Raw genomic sequence first — 19,558 nt, 5'->3', positions numbered from 1 at the left:
AGCCAGTAAAAGCAAACCCCAAAAAACTATACTGCAACATATTTAAATATAACTTTTCTTACTGTTAAGCAGCTCTGCTAGTCTGAGAAATCTTAAGAAAACTATTTATCAAAAATGTTAGGGCGTTTGGATCTAGTAATAATAGCCTCTGTATTTAAAAAAAAAGGGTGGATTGCTGAAATTTTGCGTAATAAAGTCAATCTTCTATTGAATATGTTGAACACGGCTAAACACAAACCAGTTTTATTTAAACTTATGGTAGAAATTAAATATGACTAATTTTGATGCTCCTAAAAACCACTGCCGGTAAAGTTATATCGGAATAAAATTGTTTCCGATTTAATTTAAAGGGACAGACTATTTTATGATTTAACCTAAATCAGACAACATTACATTTCGATTTAGATGCTGTGTGATCATAAATCGGAAAGTAATTTTGTTAATTTGTCCATTTTAACTGTTGTGTATTTAACATAAATCGGACGAAATTGCACTCCGATTTAAGCTAAATCGGACAAAAAGTTGTTCGTATAAGCGAAATATTTTTTTCCGAACGGCGCCACATAACTAAAACCATTGCCAAAATAAACCAAATAAACACCTATTTTTGTGGTATCGCCGTTTAAGTTATACCAGGTTTTGATTTCTGTTTCACATTTTGCCTGGGTTCGACGTAAATTGGTGTATTTTACAGGTTATAGTTGTTTTATTATGCCACATTATGACGTGCTATGCTGTAAGAAGAAAATAAAAAACTAAATTAAGAAATTTGTGATTCTAAGCTGTTTGTACGGAAACAAAGCTAATTTTCAAATAAGAATTACGGAGAACTTAAACTACATGACATAAACTAAACCAGCGTGGTCCAACTTCTTTTCATCGCGGGCCAAAAACAATATTTTTTTATCTTGCGGGCCAATGTTTTTTAATACCAATTCTTAGGCTTATTGCTGGCAAATTATACATAGCCTATGGCAGTGGTTCTTAACCTTTTTTCAGGCTCGCCCCCCTTTGGTAATTTTCCTATGCCTTTCGCCCCCCTACGAAAAGCAATTCGACATTTTCAATTAAATATCACTGAGACAACTTGAAAATAGCAAAGATTGTTGTCGGTCGCGCGAAGCGTGAAAAAAATTGAGTTTAATTGGTTGAATTGGCACTATACTGTAAATTCAGGCTTTTCGCATTGGGCACACAATAAATTGCTCGTGCTCGACACATTGATTTAAACTTTGCGTTATCTTGTTTCAAATGTGACGACACACAGAACAACGGCAAAATTGCAAAAACATTATAGATTCGCGCAAAAATGTTTGAACTCCCTTGTTGCTAGCCTGTTGTCATATATAAAATATGGATAAAAAATAGTTTGAACGGGGGATGACTTTTATCGTTTATCTGAAAGCAGTGGACGTTATAAATATTGTATACCCTTAATAAAAATTTGTTTTGTAGCATTTGTGAGCAGTGGCCTACCACAACAGTCAATCACAGGCGTGGCACACCTTCAATTGTCATGTACCTTTACGTCATAAACGATGTAGTCATTATTACGTTTGTTATATTAATGTAGTTTTACTACTTTATAGTCATTTTCTTTTTGGTCTCTGAATAGAGTATTGCGCTAAAACTCAGTCAGTTGCTTCTCGAAACGGTTTGCCAGCATATTGATTTGTGTTCGATACGCAGTTAATACAATGGCAAAACCTAAACAAAAAAAGTTCAAATTTTTTTTTTTATTAGTAATATACCGTGTTTGTCTGGTGGTTGTTAAAAAAAACGTGACTCGAAAAATTTGTGCCTCACCATCTAGGAACCTCACCGCACGTCACTGTCTGAAAGTTAGAAAAATTGCAATCGCACTCAAAGAGACTTTGGGCTAAAACATAGTCAAAACTAGAAAAACAAGATTTGCGCATAACGTCAAAACTTTTGGCAGTTTCTATGTTAAAGTTGGCAAAAACGGAATTTGTAGCCTACGGCGCTGTAGGAGTGGTGTAAAACCCAAACATGACCATTAGAATCATTGCAAAAAAAATGTAAATATTAACTTGAAGAAAATATATACTAACTTGAGGAAATGTACACCTTTGTTCAGCTACGGTAGTTATGAAATCACAAAGGATCATTTACGAAGTTTTTTTGTCAATTACAATAACAAAGAAACAGAAATTAAAGTGATGTTGCTAGATTGAAGCAAAGCCAACTTTCAGTTCGCGGGCCAAAAAAGTGGAACTCGTGGGCCAACTTTGGCCCGCGGGCCTGCAGTTGGACCACAATGAACTTAACGACCAATAAACACTTCTCCAAAATATTTTTACTTGTAAGATAGATGTAAGTAAAATAAATGTTACCTCAAAACTGTCGCCAACTTCAATTGTCTGTTCAATAACAACCATCCCATCACTTAAAGGAGAACAAACTTTTGACAATTCTGCAATACTTTGATTTCCATATGTGTCTCTCAGAACATTAACGTTCTTACCTTTAACCTTGTCATGGAAGGATAGAGGAAGCCATGTTTTTAATGTAGTTAGAACAAGTCTAAATTCACAAAAAAAAAAATTAGCGTTCCTTCCCTCGGACATCTTTAGTATTGTAAATGAAACGATCATTTTAACCTACCTCTTTCTAGCTGTTAAACCCGTCCCCTTTTCGCGAGATCTGTTTGGTACATCGCAAGGCGGATAAAAGGAAGGCAGAAGACAATCACCGTTTACTGAACCAACTTCTGATTTGTTGAGGTCAAAATGGCAGCTCTTTTTTTGTTCTGTAAAGCACAATTTTTTAGCTGGGGCGGGGAGTGACTGCTTTATGATTAAATTCTTAGTAAAACTTACTAAAATAGAAATCTTAATTTTTTTTCGCGCCTAAACTTCACATTCGTTCAGACGTATAATGTAGAACTGTTCCTCGCGTTGCTGAAGAATAAAGAATTTTCTGGAATGGCATATCCTACTAGCAGTGCTAGATTAACTAAGATGTAGCAGATGGATTTTATGTAGGCCTACAGATGACCGGAAAGTAATTGAATATCTATAGATTTGATCTACATTCTACAAAAACAAAAGTCTAATGTAGCGTTTTATTTGAAAGGAGAAATATTAAACTTCAACAATAGTATTCAAAGGTTTTTTCGACGCATTTAGATCTCTGCAAATTTGGCCATTATTTTAAAAGAGTTCAGTGACTTTGGAACGTCATTTTCAATATTCAAAAGAGATAAATAGTTTGAGGCCCATAAAACAGTCAGAAGATAAATTATACCTTTTGTTCTGTGCGAAACAATACTCAAACAAGTGATTTAAGTTTACTTTCGTCGCGTTAAGGCCGGTTCTATTTAAGAAAGACAATTGACACATCATCAAGTAATTTCTAAAACGTGTTCCGTAAAAAATTCTATTTATTTAGCTAATGTTCCATAAAACACCGCTCAAAACACTTATGGGCTTAAGTATGAAGTAAATATCCAGTAAGACCAGTTTGAATGTTTTATCGTGATTTGTTTTATGTATTGTTGTGTAATACTAGAACAGGGGTGGCCAACACGTGGCTCGCGAGGCGCATACGACTCTTTAACTGATTTTATACGGCTAGTTCGTTCATATTGTGTTTCATATTTTTTAAGATTGTAAGTCAACTTCGGTTAAGTCGGTTAAGCCTGCCTCTGAAGAATATCATAAATGACCCGAAGTACTGAAACAGACATGACAGTAATGTCTTGTAAATTCCTTACTTTTATTTAGGTAACATTAACATTCGAAAAGAATAACTGGTTGAGCAAAATTAGAGTATCTGTGCGTGTCAGTAAGATAAGGCGTTTTATCATGCTATTCCTCAACGTTTTTTGGTCAACCTAATTAGAACGTTAAATGTGACGTACGAACAAGGTTAATTACTGACTTTGAAGCCAATTTGTTTAAGACTATTTCTAATGTTATTTCGAACATTTTAATACCGTTATTACAAACCTTGCAACAAATTTAGAACGTCTTGCTTGACGTACACGCAAAGTTGATTACTCACGTCGAAGCTTGTTTAGCCACTTCGAACGTAATGTTATACGTTTCGTTAACATTTTTCTCAAAGTTGCAAAAAAACGCAATGGAGACGTCATACGTAAAGTACAAACAACGTTAGGTTCTGACGTCGAAGCTAACTTCTTTGAGAACATTTTGAACGTCATTTTAAACGTTTTAATACTGTTATATTTTAGGTTTCGAATAACAGCAATGCAATCTATATAGAACGTCAAGTGACGTAAAAACATTATTTTCTTGATACTGCGAAAGAAACCCAACGCAATCAACTTTGTAACGTCCTAAATCACGTACAAACAACGTTGTATTCAGACGTCAAAACTAAAGCCGTTTCGTTCAATTTTCGAAATTTCGAACGTTTTGTAACGCGATTTCTTAACACCATCTCGTCAAATATTTGGCTCGCTGGCTTAAACCATGAAGATTAGGCTTTGTTATCAAACATGTTTTTAGGTTAATAATCTAGGCTGTATTTGTATTTTTAAGTACAAAAAATTGAGTTATTAAACTATATGACTTGAAAAAACCTGCACTATATTTTAACTAACTTAGGAAACTAGCCCTATTATATTTATGAGTAAGAAGACATAACGGTTTGCTTCAATAATACAACATGTTAAAGCGGAACATCGTGATTTTTTAATAGACGTTACGTTTTGTTGTTGTTTAGTAAAGTCTGTGTGTTTTGTTACAAGCTTCAAACAAAATCAAACTAGGAAAATAACACGAATTCACGGCGGTTTATGTCCATTTTCAATTAGGCTCAACTTGCGAGTTAAGCTTTTTATTAGATTTAGCCAATGTAGGACATAAATCCTCAACATTAATGGTACCCGGTGTTTTTTTTACTTTGTTGCTCGGTGTTTATTTTGCATTTTTTGTTCTTCAACAGCACGGGTCAAACTAGGCCGCCCAAGGACGTATTCCGGCAGAGGTGATATTCAGACGATTTCGATCTTATTCTGTACTGGAAATTACCTAGTATTTGGCTTTATTGTGTTGTTGTTCTTAATACTATTGTTTTATAGATTTTTCTGCTTTAGGTATCAATGTATTTTAGGTTTAATTGTGTGCTCCTGTTTGTATACCGAATATCCGATGAATTTGCAACAATAATCGCATTTGCGTTTTATAAAACTATTGCCGTGTGCCAATCAGAGTTGGATCAATTACATCAATTCAGTTCAATCACCACCACCACCACCAACACGGTTTAACTCTCCTTGCTGCCAAGTTTACTTGCCACATGAGTTTTAATTGCAATTACAATTACATTAAAAACTGTAATTAATTACATCAATTACAATTACAAATTACAATTGATCCAACTCTGGTGCCAATTAACTGCCAACAAACTGAACTTGAATATTTATGATACACTTTGCCGGTCTTTCATAAGTTTAATGGTGAAAATAACGGCCCAAATAGACATAAAAAGCGACAGGCTTTATTATTTAAACGTTTCGGAAAATGCTCATGCCATCATAAGTGATTCTTTGCCGGTCTGTCTGTTAAAATTAGATTGTGTCCATTCTTCTGACAGCTATATGTCCTGTTCCGATAGGTTTAGACCAGGGGTAGGCAACCTTTTTCTGGTCGCGGGCCAAAACCAAACTCAGAAAGGTCTCTGCTGGCCGCACAAAATGATAACTAAGAATTGTGTCATAAGCATTTTAGAACAACTGTGCATCAGGCGGGCCCCGGATCGTTTTTGCACTTAAAACGTGTTTATTTAAATTTGAGGAGACTGTTAAGTGTTGGCGCAAAGCGCGAAAAAAAGCGTTTGTTTGGTTCAAAATTCGAGTTCACACGTCGTCACCCATACTACTAATGAGAAGTGTAATAACTACGTTGGGGAACGCGATAACATTTAAAGTTAAGCTAGGTCAGCGTTTGTAAACGTTTTTAGGTGAAGGCTGAAGTAGCGAGCGAAGCGAGCGCGATTTTTTTTTTGGTATACCGGCATTTATTTTAAATTCTTGCAAGTTTTTATTACATTGCCGAAAATAAAAAATAAAAAACATTAAAAATAAATATGCCCAATATTGTAAAATACGTTTTCCGTTTTTCCGCGACGCACTTTTTGAAGTCGTTAGCTTTAATTCCGAAGGCTTTATGTCTTAGCAAAACAGTTTTAATACTTATTCGATGACTTTATGTCTTATTACGACAGCATTAATTGACTGTTATTCCGACAGCTTTAGGTCTTATTCTGACGGCTTTTACGGCGTATTCTGACAGCTTTAGACCTTATTGCGACAGCTTTAGTTCTTATTCCGACAGCCATGTATTTTTCCAAAAGCTTTATGTCTTGTTCCGAAGCTTTATGTCTTGTTACGAAAGTTTATTAGGTCTTAGTCAACTAGCTTTTTCTAAAAGCTTTCGGTCATATTACGACAGTTTTAGATCTTATTTTGGGATATTTGGTTGTTAATCCAACAGATTTTGGTAGTTTTTCGACAGCGTTAGGTCTTTTTCTGATGGTGTATATCTTATTCCGTTTTATTGTTAATTGCATTGATGGTTTAAATCCGCCCTGGGTGTTACTCCAGTGTCGATTTTATTAAAATATAGAACCTATAGGCTAGTTACGTTGGTAAAATTGTAACGTTTGAATTATTTTAAAGTTGACGTTATCTGTTTTTGATCTTATTTCTAAATTGTTTTATATCCGACTTTAAATTTATTTCAATTGAGGTCTCATGGCTGGAGTCCCTGAAAGGCTTTTCAGTTGAAGAAATAGATACAAATGCTATCGGCCATGGGCACCAACAGAGTGTAATACTAGTTCAGTTACAATAGACAAAAACATAAATATTTTTTTAAGACCCGAGGAAATATTAAGTGAGTTTGTTGTGACACCTCAAACTACTTCTTTTGTAGAAATTTAACTGTTTTTTGTTTGTCTCAGGGGCAAGTCTGCAAAGCAGCAAGACTGCTGATTTCAAACGTGTGGAAAACAATCGGAGACTGACTGAAACATTTGGAGAGAATTACTAAATAATTTTGACGAACATCACAAATTTTAATGCTTTACACCAGTGGTTTCCAAGCCTTTGTTTTCGCGACCACGCTTGCAGTTTTCGAAAACCTCGGCCACCCAAAATTTTTGTGTCATAAACCATATTACAATCATATACAATTCGTAAAAAATGTCACATTTCTAGATAGATTGTTTCAAAATTAGGCTAGAATGTCCGGATTTCCCAAAGTAGAAAACCAATTTTGCGCTTGTTACGTAATAATGGAAAATTTAAATCCCGAACGGTAAGTTTGTAAAGCAACTGGTATTATCTAGCTTTTCCCTAAATTGGTCGAGTGAGAAAAATGTTGTTACAGGACAATTCAATTTTGTATAAATGTCGTTACATAGAGTTTTGAGGTGTCAATAAAAAGGGTCCTCAACTGTATATTACCGTTCCTATTTATATCAGAGAAAACTATTAGACTGGAGCTACGCCATTGATTGAATTCACTCTAATGGTAACGTCATAAACACGACTGGTTCACTGAAACAACTAAAATTTACACAATTGTTAAACTAACCGGTATTCTTTCTTTTTGTACTGATAATTTTTTTAAATTATGCGATTAGCGAATAGCACACGGCGACCCCCCAAACAACCTCTTGCGACCCCCTTAGGGTTCGCGACCCCGAGGTTGGTAACCACTGCTCTACACCCAATCGACAGATTCGATCTGCGATTGCTTTAACGAAATTAGTGCAAAAAAAATCTTCAATTCAAGTAGCCTATACGACATTCGCATGGGCATATCATGGAAGAATAAGGCCATGCCCCTCCCTCTAAACTTATTTTGCTACACTGTCGGGGTAAAAAACCGACATGTGCACCCGCAGACTTTTGCTTCCGCTTTATCATAAATAACGTCCCAGTCTAGGCAAACTAAGCAGCAAACAACCGGTAGCTCATTGCACCTCATTGTCACAAAGATACGATCTTTTTATTTTTCAACAGTGACACAAGGTAGGAATCTGTTCTGCAAAGTCTGCGCCAAATCTACCTTTTACTGACCAAATTAGGAATGTAAAGCCTACTCCTTATATATGCAAACCACGTTACCAAAGTTTGGTGACAAAAAGTTTTAGAAAAACAGCCCTTAGATAACTCATGAAATAATGTGACATTCGCTTCGCAAAATCTAGGAATTTTTTAGTGAAATGTCACGTTAGCTGATTTAGCAGCGCTTATGAGCTAAAAACAGCAATTTTTTGTATAAGAAACGAAAGCTTGTCTCCGCTATCTACTCAGTAACGTTTATTAGTCTAACGTCAATATAAAGAAAACGAAATATCGTGCATAAATCGTACTAAAACAGCAGAAATATGATGAGTGTTGGCGCCCCAAACTAAACTTATAGGCGACCTCCTTATAAGTTGGACAACACAGCCCTTAAGTATTTGGTAACGGCACAAAATATTTTGGCGCAACTCTTAGCTCACTATTTTTCTTGTTAATTAACTCGTTGAGTCAAGGTTTATACATTCATTAGTTAAACACAAAATTCATTCGATTCATTCGAATTAAGGAACTGATGATGCCAATATAGGCAAAAATATGTATTCCTTTTAAAAAATGTCTGATCCTGATTTTACTCTGGTTTTTTACCTTTGAGTTTTATTGTTGAAACACATAATTTACCTTTAGGGACGAGGCCTAAAACAGAAAAAAATGTTCAAGATGCTTGTTACCAGAAGGCTGGCAAGCTTTTGCCAGAAATTTATTTTAAGTTTTTGCCAGCCTGGCTTTTGGTGTACTGTGATACATCAGCCTTTATCATTGGTCAAAATGCGAATTTAGAAGGGTCAGGTCAACTTTTTAGCCATCCAACCCATCGGTTCACCGACCAACCCTCGAAATGTAAACAGCAATAAACGACACATATAAGTTTTTTGTTTTTCTGGTTGATACAATACAAAGTTTTTTTTAAGTATTTTATGACTTCAGTTTGGTCTTACCCATCTTTTTACCTTATTAAACCCAACATACATTTTTGTTTGCATGTTTTTGATTGAAACTCGCTAAACCAAATGCAATAAAATTTGAAACATAGGCTGTGCGAATATGTATACGGTTGTTAACGGGCTACTGCACACAAAACAGGCGTTTATTTGGCAGTCAGTGGGTCATTTTGCTAAAATTACATCTGACAATGATGATGATTTCAAAAGTTTGCTATTTTGCCATGTAGAAGACCGTATGTCGTGCCAATTTATTTAATTTGGTTTTCCCTTTTTGATTTGATTTCATAAGTGATTTATGTCATTAATCACAATTCCCAGTTAATGTAACTTAAACAGATAAAAGTTGAATAAATGGGGTTGTCCGTATCTAGATGAACACCGAGCCAAAGTGTTTTTTAAATAAAGAAGCTATTTCTATCTATATATATAAATGAGAAAGTTTGTCCGCCGGACGGCGGTCGCGATATGTTCGCCCGGTCGGTCGCTGGCAGACCAGCGTCGATGTGTCATCGCCTAACAAAAGGACCGGGACGTCCCGTCGTGTGCTCGAGTTGAAAGTGAATCGTCGACTAACTAAAGCAGAGGAGGGCAACTTCTCCAGTCGGCGGGCCTGATATGGGAAAAAAAGTACTTGGCGGGCCGGATTCCTAATCGATATATTAATTGTACTGTCATAGCCTACATGTTTTGTCGCATAATGACGGCTAATGTTGTACTCTTAAACACGGCAACACTTTACTTTATGTCTCTTGGCAAAATCCAAGGGAAATATTGATTGTAAGTTCTAAATCTAATTTGGGAGCATACGATAAGACCTAAAAAGGACCAATACCTAAAGCAGAAAAATCAATAAAACCATAGTATTAACACCAACGTTATAAAGCCAAACACGTAGTAATATCTACGACAGAATAAGAACTACATCGTCTGAATAATAAATAAATCTGTCGGAATAAGTCCTAAATTCTTCGAAATAAGGCCTAAATGGCCAAAATAACGCCTGAAACTGTAGGGAGAAGTATAATGGCATCGGCCGTTTTGTGTCGAATTTTGGGTGCCTTACTTTAAAGGGCGCCGTATGGCGCCGCTGTTTTGGCACCTGACTTTCTGGCCCTCTTTAGGGTTATTGGTGGGTAATTAGGGTTGAAATTGGGTTTGGATTAGCTAAAATGTTTTATAGGCCTAATTGTGGTCATTTAGGTCTTATTCTGACGGGTTTATGACTTATTCCGATTTAGACTGTACTACGACGATTAGGTATTAGTCCTATTACGGTCTTATTCCGAGTTGTGTGCTATTCCGACGTTAATGTTGTTCTTATTTCGATCTTATGGCTGGATTCCTATAATTTTAACCAAAAACAAAGAACTGAAGAATAACTAACAATCACTAATATTTGACGTAGTAAGAAAGTAGTGAGGGATTGTGGCAGACTGTTGCCGCGGGCCACATTATTATGTAAAACCGGAAGATGTTGCGGGCCGCTCAAAATCCCGTTGCGGGTCGCTCAAAATCCCGTTGCGGGCCGTATGTTGCCCGCGGGCCGTATGTTGCCCGCCCCTGAACTAAAGGATCGGCGACGCCCTACCGTGACACCGTGCGCTCGGATCTCCACGGGCGCGCGCGCGCGACATATCATAAAATTCTTCACGTAATTGCGCAAAATCTTTTTTCAAGCGCAATTACCGTCAAGTTAGGTATATTACCTTAATAAAAATAATTTTTAATGTTTTCAACTTATGTTTGACGTGCTTAGCCGTTGGGTATTTAGTCCTTTCAGCGGTTTTAATAGTAACCAATTTTTAGTTTTAAACTAGATTACGTTGGAAGCAGTATTGTACCGGGATTACGTAAAACGCACATCACATGTTATAAAATTTATTGTTACCGAACGTGAGCAACGTTCCAAGTAACGACTTAAGTTTAAAACTTAGTGCAGTGTCGCAGTTTGAACAGTAAGCAATTGATATTTCAAACAGGTTACGGGTTTGTCTGATTGGACGCAGCTTAATTTGGCGTTTAGTGCAGAGGTTTAGCATTTCGCGATAAGGATTTTTCTTACCTGTTCGCCATTTGGGTCCGCGATTTACGTGTTTGCTTGAATATCATAAAAGTCGAAATACTGCTAACACACGGGTCGTATACTAAACATACTTTCAATCAGCGGTGTCCAATATAAGGCACGCGTGCCAAATGTTGCACGCGACCTAATAAAAAAGGCACGTAAGCCCCCCCAAAACACACCTAATTGTCAAAAAAGCTAAATTTGTTATACAGCCAATTGTCATTGTTTATTCACAATACAAAACAATCCCAGCAATTACCACAAAAAACAATTACTTCTGATATTAAAACATTATACTGTTTTTATTTTTTGTATAAAAGCGCTTTTAATATTAGAAAAAAAAAATAGTTGCTTAACTTTGGCACGGGAATAAGTTATAAGATAAAATTGGCACGTCGGCACATTTGAGTTGGACACTCCTGCTTTAAATAAAGATCAGGAAACCTACACGCATATCGTACAACAAACCTTCCCAGCAATATTCTGATAGTGATTAAGGCCAAAGCCTAATTCTTCTTACAATGTGTTTAACCACGCAATACAAAGTTCGCAAAATATTGCGTTTATTGCAGCAGTTTAACAGTAAGCATTTTTTAGTTTCAATGCGGATTTTTCTCACAGTTGAGGCAGTTTAGCACAGGGATTACGTATTTGCTTAAAATCATGCTATCAAGCAAGTCTAAACAATTGCTGCCACAACGTAAAGTTTTACGTCTAAGAGCTATTCTCAATTGGCAAATGTCACGGGTTTTCGTTACTTAAAAGATGTATGACATGCTTATCCCAAGTGTTGTGTGCTATAGTCGATTATTTTGGCAAACCATTTCAAATACATCACACAGCATTGCACTTTGGTTGCATTTAAATCCGAAGGGCGCGCGTGCGACTTCTCGCAAAATGTCTTGACGATAAAGGATAAAACAACCCTTATAGGGCAATAACCTGCGTGACCGTAAAAATCAAGTCAAGTACATTGTCTTGGTAAAAATAGAATTTCATGTGGCAAAGTTTATACTTTTATGTTTAATAGCTTTTTGCAGTTTGTTTAACCACGTAGAAGATAGTTTAAGTTCGCAAAATGTATATTGCAGTGTTTTCCTTAACATTTTTTCATGAGGCATTAAAACACTTACACAGACAACGTAGAGCAACCCTTTGAACCCTAAGCAAATTTCCTTTTCAAACGGAATTTTCTTTCGTTGGATGTAGTATGGCACCTATCGCTATTACCTACTTGCTTGAATTTAAGCAATTGCTGCTACGAATTTACGTTTGTTAGTGATTTTCGATCAATTTATGTCACGGGCATTGGTTGCGTAAAATATGCGGGGCATGTTTAGCCAAACTTATTGCAGGGTCGCAGTTTGAACAGTAAGGGTGTGTGTTTAGTAGCTCCATTTAAAAAAACACACAAAACGTTGCAATTTGGTTTGATTTTAAATACCTCAATATTTTATTAAACATCGGCTATAACATGCTGCTTCCGGAAACTTATACAATGCTGATAACGCGTGAATTAGTGATTAAATGGTCACAGCGCGTTCTCACCTTTCCTTTAGTGACCTATTCTATTTCAGACAAAAAATTGCTTCTTATAGGTTATACGTTAATTTTTTATTTTTACACTGTTTTAACCATACGCAAAAATTAATGGGAATTAACGGAGACAAAGAATTATACCTTTAGAGCCATGCCGATAAGTCACATAATAATTAAACACGCTATTTCATTCATGCCTCTGATTGTGGGGAAACATTAGGTCAGGGGTTCTAAAACTTTGTTTACCGCGGATCCCTAAATTCTATTTTTGCCTCACGTGGACCACGGTGGGCAAAAAAATAAAAATGACGTCATAAATTGACGTCACAGTACAAATAGACTCCATAATCTGTTGATTTCGGTTCAAAAATGTGAACTTGGAATAGGGTCTAAATACATTCAGTGCAAAACCGTTTTATTTTTAATCAAACTGTTTTCTTTAAAAAATTGATTACTTCCTAAATATATTTACAGTAATATTTCAATTTGGCCTTCATGGACCCTAAAACTAGTTCACGGACCCTAGTTTAAGAACCCTGCATTAGGTTAACCGATTTTAGACACACGATATGACACGATTTGAAACACATCACATGATTTGACATTTCTATTTAGTGACACGCAGTGCAAACGTTTAGGCATAAGTAAATGTTTAGGCATAAGTAAATAAATATGTTATGCTATTTAAAATTTTTGTATGTATTATTTATGCCTCTTACGAAGATCTTACTCTATCGGTAACATTACTTTTTGGGTATATGCCGATTACCACATTTATCTTCCATAATCATGGGCCATAACATGAGGCTATAGCAGTTTAACATGTTACAACGTAATGTGCAATAGTGATAAAGAGTGTGATGAAAAGAGATTCAGGTGGACTTCGTACAACATCGAGGTTATTGTACGCGTAATTATTTTTTAACCAACCTAGGCAACGCCGGGTATTTCGTCTAGTAAGGTATATATTGCCAAGCAGTCACTTCCTATTCCCTTAAGTTTATAACTTTATCCACAGTTTAAAATAAAACAAATAATTCAAAATACAAGTAATTGAAATGATATGTTACCACCCTGTAAAACATATTCACTAACCTAATATTATTGTACAACATTGCATTTTGCCTGTAGAAAGAGTCATGTCCCCTTTGCAAAAATGTTAAAAAAGGTCAAAATTATTTCCAGTCAAAATCATTTACGAATGAACGAAATCTGGATTGAAATTTTCTAAAATTTGGTTTAGTTTATTCTTTTTTATTCAAATTTAGTTTTTAATTGCATCCAACAACATTTTAACTGCATTAGATCTTCATTAGAGCAATATATGATACGCGATCTGCTACAATTCAACCACACAGGCCAGTTTATCCCAATAGGTTAGGCTCAAACTTCGATTTTGCTTCCGGCAGTTGTGTATCTCTGATTTAATTAAATGTATTGAACAGTATTTATTGTGTTTTATTCCTGTGGTGGTCTGCAATTATCCCATTTCCTATTTCGATAATATGGAAATTCTTTGTTGTGCTTAGAAGATATATTGTATTTCAACTATACTGTAACAGTTTTCTAAAATAACCTGTGTGTTGTTTTTCTTTGTGTTCCACCAGTCCTCAGTCAAACATTAAAAACTACGCCGAGACACTAATGCGCTACTTCTTACAACAATATGTTGTTTAAATCGATGGATTTTTAATAGGCAAATATTTTGTAAATTTTTAGGTCAAAATTTGTCATTTTTAGGGTGAGAAATAACCACTTTACTAATGACGTATTTTACTATAAATTGATCAAAAGCACCGCAAGTTCTAACTATTTTAATTCCCACTGCAGGTGAAAATGCTCCTATGTATCACATACGCAATCAGATTAGGATTTAATATTCTTCCAAAAACTGCGGGGATTTTCTTTTTACACCACCGGACTTATGATTTGTAGTGTTCTTCTTCTTTCAATCCATTGTTTGTTGATATGCACAGTTGCACACGTTAGTTTCCAGTTTTAATAGCCAGTGTTTTACACATAGTCAGTAAAACGTAAAACTTTTCGTATTTGTCTTTCACAGAGTATCAGTGCAATGGAGCAATTTAAGTACTACCCTGACAAATCCGGGAGTGATACACGTAAAGTCGTGCGATTTGCCAAGCCATAGACCAATTTTCTTAGTTTTTTTCGTCTGTTTTTGAAAAATGGATTTTGTGTATTTAAATGGGATCGTTAAACTCTCAACATTATGTTCATATTTCAAAGACGCAATTAATTTGTGCGGAAAAAAATAAACTGCATTTAAATATACTAAGTTTGTAAAACTAAGATTGTTGCTATTTTAACGCTTGTCTTGAAGTTAAAAATATTTCGTAAAAAGTAAAAATACTAGATGTATAACTAAGATTAGCGCTAAGCGGGATTTTTTTTACTTTAGAGTAGTTGAAACACCCAAAAAGATATATGTTGAATGGCATCGTGCCTAGTTTCTACGGTCAACAGGTTTCAAAGATTTAGAGTATGCAAAGTGCACCCCATTGTTTTTATTTCGCCACAAAGGAGCGATATCGCCCACTTTGAGAACCACTGTTTTAGTCCTTTTGAAACAATATATTCAGTACAAAAACCGATAAGTGTTTTTTTGCATTTTGAAGCGGGAGTATATGTTAACGTTGGATACAGTTTAGTAGCTTACAACATTGAATTTTGGTTACATACTTTGTTGCATTGTACAAAAAAATCTTTAAAAAGAGTAATTTAATCTCACAAGACAAAGATTTTAATTTGATTTTTTGACTTAAAATTGAAATGTTGTCAAATTTTAATCTAAAACTATATTTTTTAAATACCATATTCGTTGTTTAAAGCAGTAGTTCTCAACCGCCGGTCCGTGGACCGGTGCCGGTCCGCGTCAACTTTCCTGCCTGCTCGCCAAATGTATTACAATTTATATCTCAATGGCAAAATGCAACATGTTGAAGGTTTGTCCATCAAATTTAGAACTTCACCAGCTCCGTAATTTGCAACATTGTCACGCAACATAAAGTTAATGGTTTACTTTGGACTTTACCGTGTTCATACTTAATTGTGTCGTAAATAAGTTTTGGGTCGATTTGATTTATGAAGGTCCGCCGGTCCGCAAAATTTGTTTTGAAATTTTACCGGTCCGCAAGCTAAAAAGGTTGAGAACCACTGGTTTAAAATACTTTATTAGTGTCTTAACATTGTCAACCACATGTTTTGATGTTTTACTGACTATTGGTCGGCAAATCAGTTATTTTTTCGATTTTATGCAAAACTCATAAAAATGCTTAGTTAATATTTTTGTCAAATGAAAAAGACAAACAAAGAAGACGTTGGTTATTTTAGAAAAATGTTGTGTAAACAGTTGAAATACAACGTAAAAATAATTTCAAAAAATAACAAACATCTAGTCATCTAAATTGAAAATAGAAAAATTTGCAAATCACAACCAAAAATATACAGCAAAATGCTGTTCAATACTTTTGTCCAAATCACAGATAAACAACTCTAATGCAAGAACGAAGTCGAGCTGTGCCTAATGCGATAAACTAGGACAGTTCCAAAAAGCTTACTATAATTTTGTAAACGATGTATGTGCATTTTTAATCGATTTTAACTTGGAATAATTTTGACATAACGTGTGAATTTTATTGATTAAATGGCCCAGTAAAACCATATTGATTAAATGGCCCAGTAAAATGAGACCTTTAGCAAAGTAAAACTACAGTATTTGTTTGGCATTTTTACCTTCGTGGGTCGTCCGTGTTGGTTCTGTTGGTCTTAGTGTACGTGCCTCACTTGCCTTGTCACTTTGTAAACGTAAACTACTTCCTGCTGAAAATGGCCGAACATACGATCGCAAACTTGGAAGATTGGTGCACTTGAAGTTTTGGACGCTGGGTAAGATAATTTGTGGTTATAAGTGCTATTGCTGTTTACAGAATATATTCCTAATAAACTTGGCCTGGTTAGTCTAATCACAACGATTAAAACAGGCAAAGAACGATTGCAATTGCTGACAAGATATACGATTCTGGTTAAAGCAAGACACACAATGCTTAAATGTTTGAAGTTGCACACGAACATGTTATGTGGTTTCTGTGTTCTATTAAGTCAATATTTTTTACAAATAGAAACTGTTGAGTAACGATGTTCAAAGTAGAACACCGAATCCCTGGATTTGAATCCAAATAAAATGTGTATCTAATTCTGCCGTATTTTGTTCGCCGACGGTATTAGATAAAGGTCAACTTTAGGCCAAAATTTAGCGAGGTTGTGCACAGCGTAATCGTTAAGTATTGGTTATGGCAATAGTAATGTTTATTCTTTGCAAAATATTATTAGACAACATAACAGACTACGTTAGTCAAGAATAGTAGAACTGACACAGATGTTTTTAACAAACATGACCAACTAGACGAGGTTGCGGTGGTGGTATATTTTATCAGGTTTTTTATTCGGGGCCCTATTTTGATGGGAGGTTCAACAATCGGGTCATTAAAAATGGAGTTATTTACCAGGTTAATTCCTGTAATATTATATATTATACTTTGGTTTGTTGGTTTAACGGGATATTAGGTTGTACTCCATCTTCACTTGTTTCTGCAAATAAAAGATATGGGCCCCAAAATTTATTGCCTTCACCTATGACTTTATAGATGCAAAAGCTTCTTTGATTAACAAATACACCCCAAAAACTTTTCCTTGACTTGTTTCTGCGAGCAAAAACAGATATGGGCCGAAATTTTCAGCCTTAAAGTGCAAATCCTTCACTTATGACGTACATGCACAAAGGGTAGTTTGCTATGGGATTTATTTTCATTGTCAATCTTATCATAAAAAAATAAAATTTTGGTCATTTTTACAAAAAAAAAACTTATTTAAAATTCATTTTAATTTCTTTGTTATATCCTACGTTTAAAAGTAAGCTTAATAATTTCTTCGCAGTATTTTCAACAAAAAAACATTTATTGTTTTGCCGCGCTCAAACAAAAAAACAAAAAACTACCGGTATACAATTTATTTTCCTAAAATAAGTTTATTTAGCGTATACCAGGGGTCGGGAACGTATGGCTCGCAAGCATGCGTCTCTTTTGGTGACGCCATGTAGCTCTTTTGATAAATGAATTTTGCCCGCGAGTAAATCTAAGCTATCTTTCTAACATGATGCGAATAAAACTACACGCGGCCATAACAACTTTACGAACTTTATTTTTCATTGCTTCGCGCGAATCCTGTTTGCTTTGTTCATAAGGTCATGTTAGACTGTTTGTATCGTGACACTCTCTAATCAAAGTTTTTTTAACTTGCCCAATTCATTTTTGCGATAAAAAGGAGCCTGTCTTTACAATAATAACAAAATAAACACCCTATTCCAATCACTATTTTCCCAACAACTTGACGTTGTAGCATGACTCTGATTGAAATACAACCAAAATATTCCGCTTTTATTGCTCCCTTAAGTAAAAAGATTCTCGACCCCTGCCCTATGCATTCAATCTTTTTGTAAAATTTATTGTTTTTTGACTCAGAGAATAAATGTTTTATAAACCTACTATCAATTAACCACACCCTTCAAAATAAGTACAACCAACAGTTTTCTCATAAATCAGGGTTAGGATTTGCGCTCGCCGGCTTGCCAACCGAGTGCAGATCGCCCCGGGCGAGTGCTGATTGACAACAACTCGCCCGACTGGCGAGTGGCTTCGGCAAGAAATGTAATTAGTGGGTGAAGGACAACTTGTGTTAAACACCACAACTAAGCGAAATATTACTTAGTACCATCTATTTCCTTAAACTCTAAGGAGAAAATACATATAACACTACGCAAATAACAAGGTTAATCAAAGGTCACGATCGAAGCAAGGATTGAAATAAAGATTCTTTGTCCCGTTTTAAAAAAAATCGTTTCCTGTCAAACAATAAAAGACATCATTGCTAAAAGAAATTTTGAACAAAAAAATTGAAACTTTTGACAAAACTTTGACCTATTTGGAATAGATAGATTTAAACAAGGTTGTTTAAAAGTATTACATTAGTGTTTCCTGCGACGTCAGTCATTTCTTATTGATATTTTACTGACGACCAGTGATTCACATTTTAGTTATTTTTGTTTTCGGGGTATAAAAAAGGCCAAAAAACACAAGACGCTAGATATTTTACAAAATTGTTGAGCAAACAGTTTGGTTGAAATTAGGGATTTTCAAAGTAGAATATCGAATCCTTGGATTCGAATCCAATTTTGCCGTTTATTTCGGTTAATTGGAATCAATATCATTTAATGTCTCATTTTTTCGATAATGGCCATAATAACGTTGTATTTTTGTGCTTTAAAAAACAAGAACGAATTGCAAGAGTCCATTGTGTAGTGTTGCATTGTACTCACTACATTGGCAAAAAATTAGGTTTTGGCAACAACCTGGGGCGGCATTATGAACAGTTCCTCGCTCGCTAAGTTACCGAGCTCGTTTTAGCGAGGGATGAGCGAGCGAGAAACTCGCAAACGCATTTGGTATTACAAACGGTCCTCGCCAACACCTCGCTATAACGAGACGCATGCGCGAGAGAATGCGTCAAAATCATAAGAAAAAGGACGACTGACTCAGCAAAATTGCTGCAGAAACGTCGTTTGGCGCTTTGTTTTGGAAATTGTTAGCTGCTTTTGAATGTTAAATTTGTTATGAAACAATTTTCAAGGTGAACCGCATGAATTTAATTCCTAATTAGTCGATTATAGAAAACGGTTTTGGGAAACAACGTTTGGTGCGGGTCTATAATCCTACCACAACGCATAATATTTGGGTTAGGGTGGGTCAAGTATTAATATTAAATAATGACTGTTACAAACGCTAACTCGCACCCTATTTAACAATTGTGAAAGGATTCTAGCGCCCAACGTTTATATATATACGTGTATGTAAAATA

At 35.4% G+C, this 19,558-nt stretch overlaps 1 protein-coding gene across 3 annotated transcripts in view; it reads right to left on the bottom strand.

Moving 5' to 3' along the window:
• The window catches only part of LOC146133036 (uncharacterized), a 104,025-nt gene that overhangs the window by 33,882 nt on the left and 50,585 nt on the right, over positions 1–19,558 (bottom strand). For all 3 annotated transcript variants that reach the window (XM_083397309.1, XM_083397311.1, XM_083397310.1), the window contains exons 5-7: positions 16,382–16,530; positions 2,626–2,770; positions 2,355–2,544 (exon numbers count right to left, since the gene is read on the bottom strand). In XM_083397309.1, coding sequence (XP_083253435.1) covers positions 2,355–2,544; positions 2,626–2,770; positions 16,382–16,530 — 484 coding nt within the window. The remainder of the gene's footprint in view (positions 1–2,354; positions 2,545–2,625; positions 2,771–16,381; positions 16,531–19,558) is intronic.

The sequence above is a fragment of the Ascidiella aspersa genome, chromosome 9, assembly GCF_963924565.1.
Source record: "Ascidiella aspersa chromosome 9, kaAscAspe10.2, whole genome shotgun sequence".
Classification (NCBI taxonomy): Eukaryota; Metazoa; Chordata; class Ascidiacea; order Phlebobranchia; family Ascidiidae; genus Ascidiella; species Ascidiella aspersa.
The sequence above is the reverse complement of the archived record's forward strand: the minus strand, read 5'-3'. Positions and strand labels throughout refer to the sequence as shown.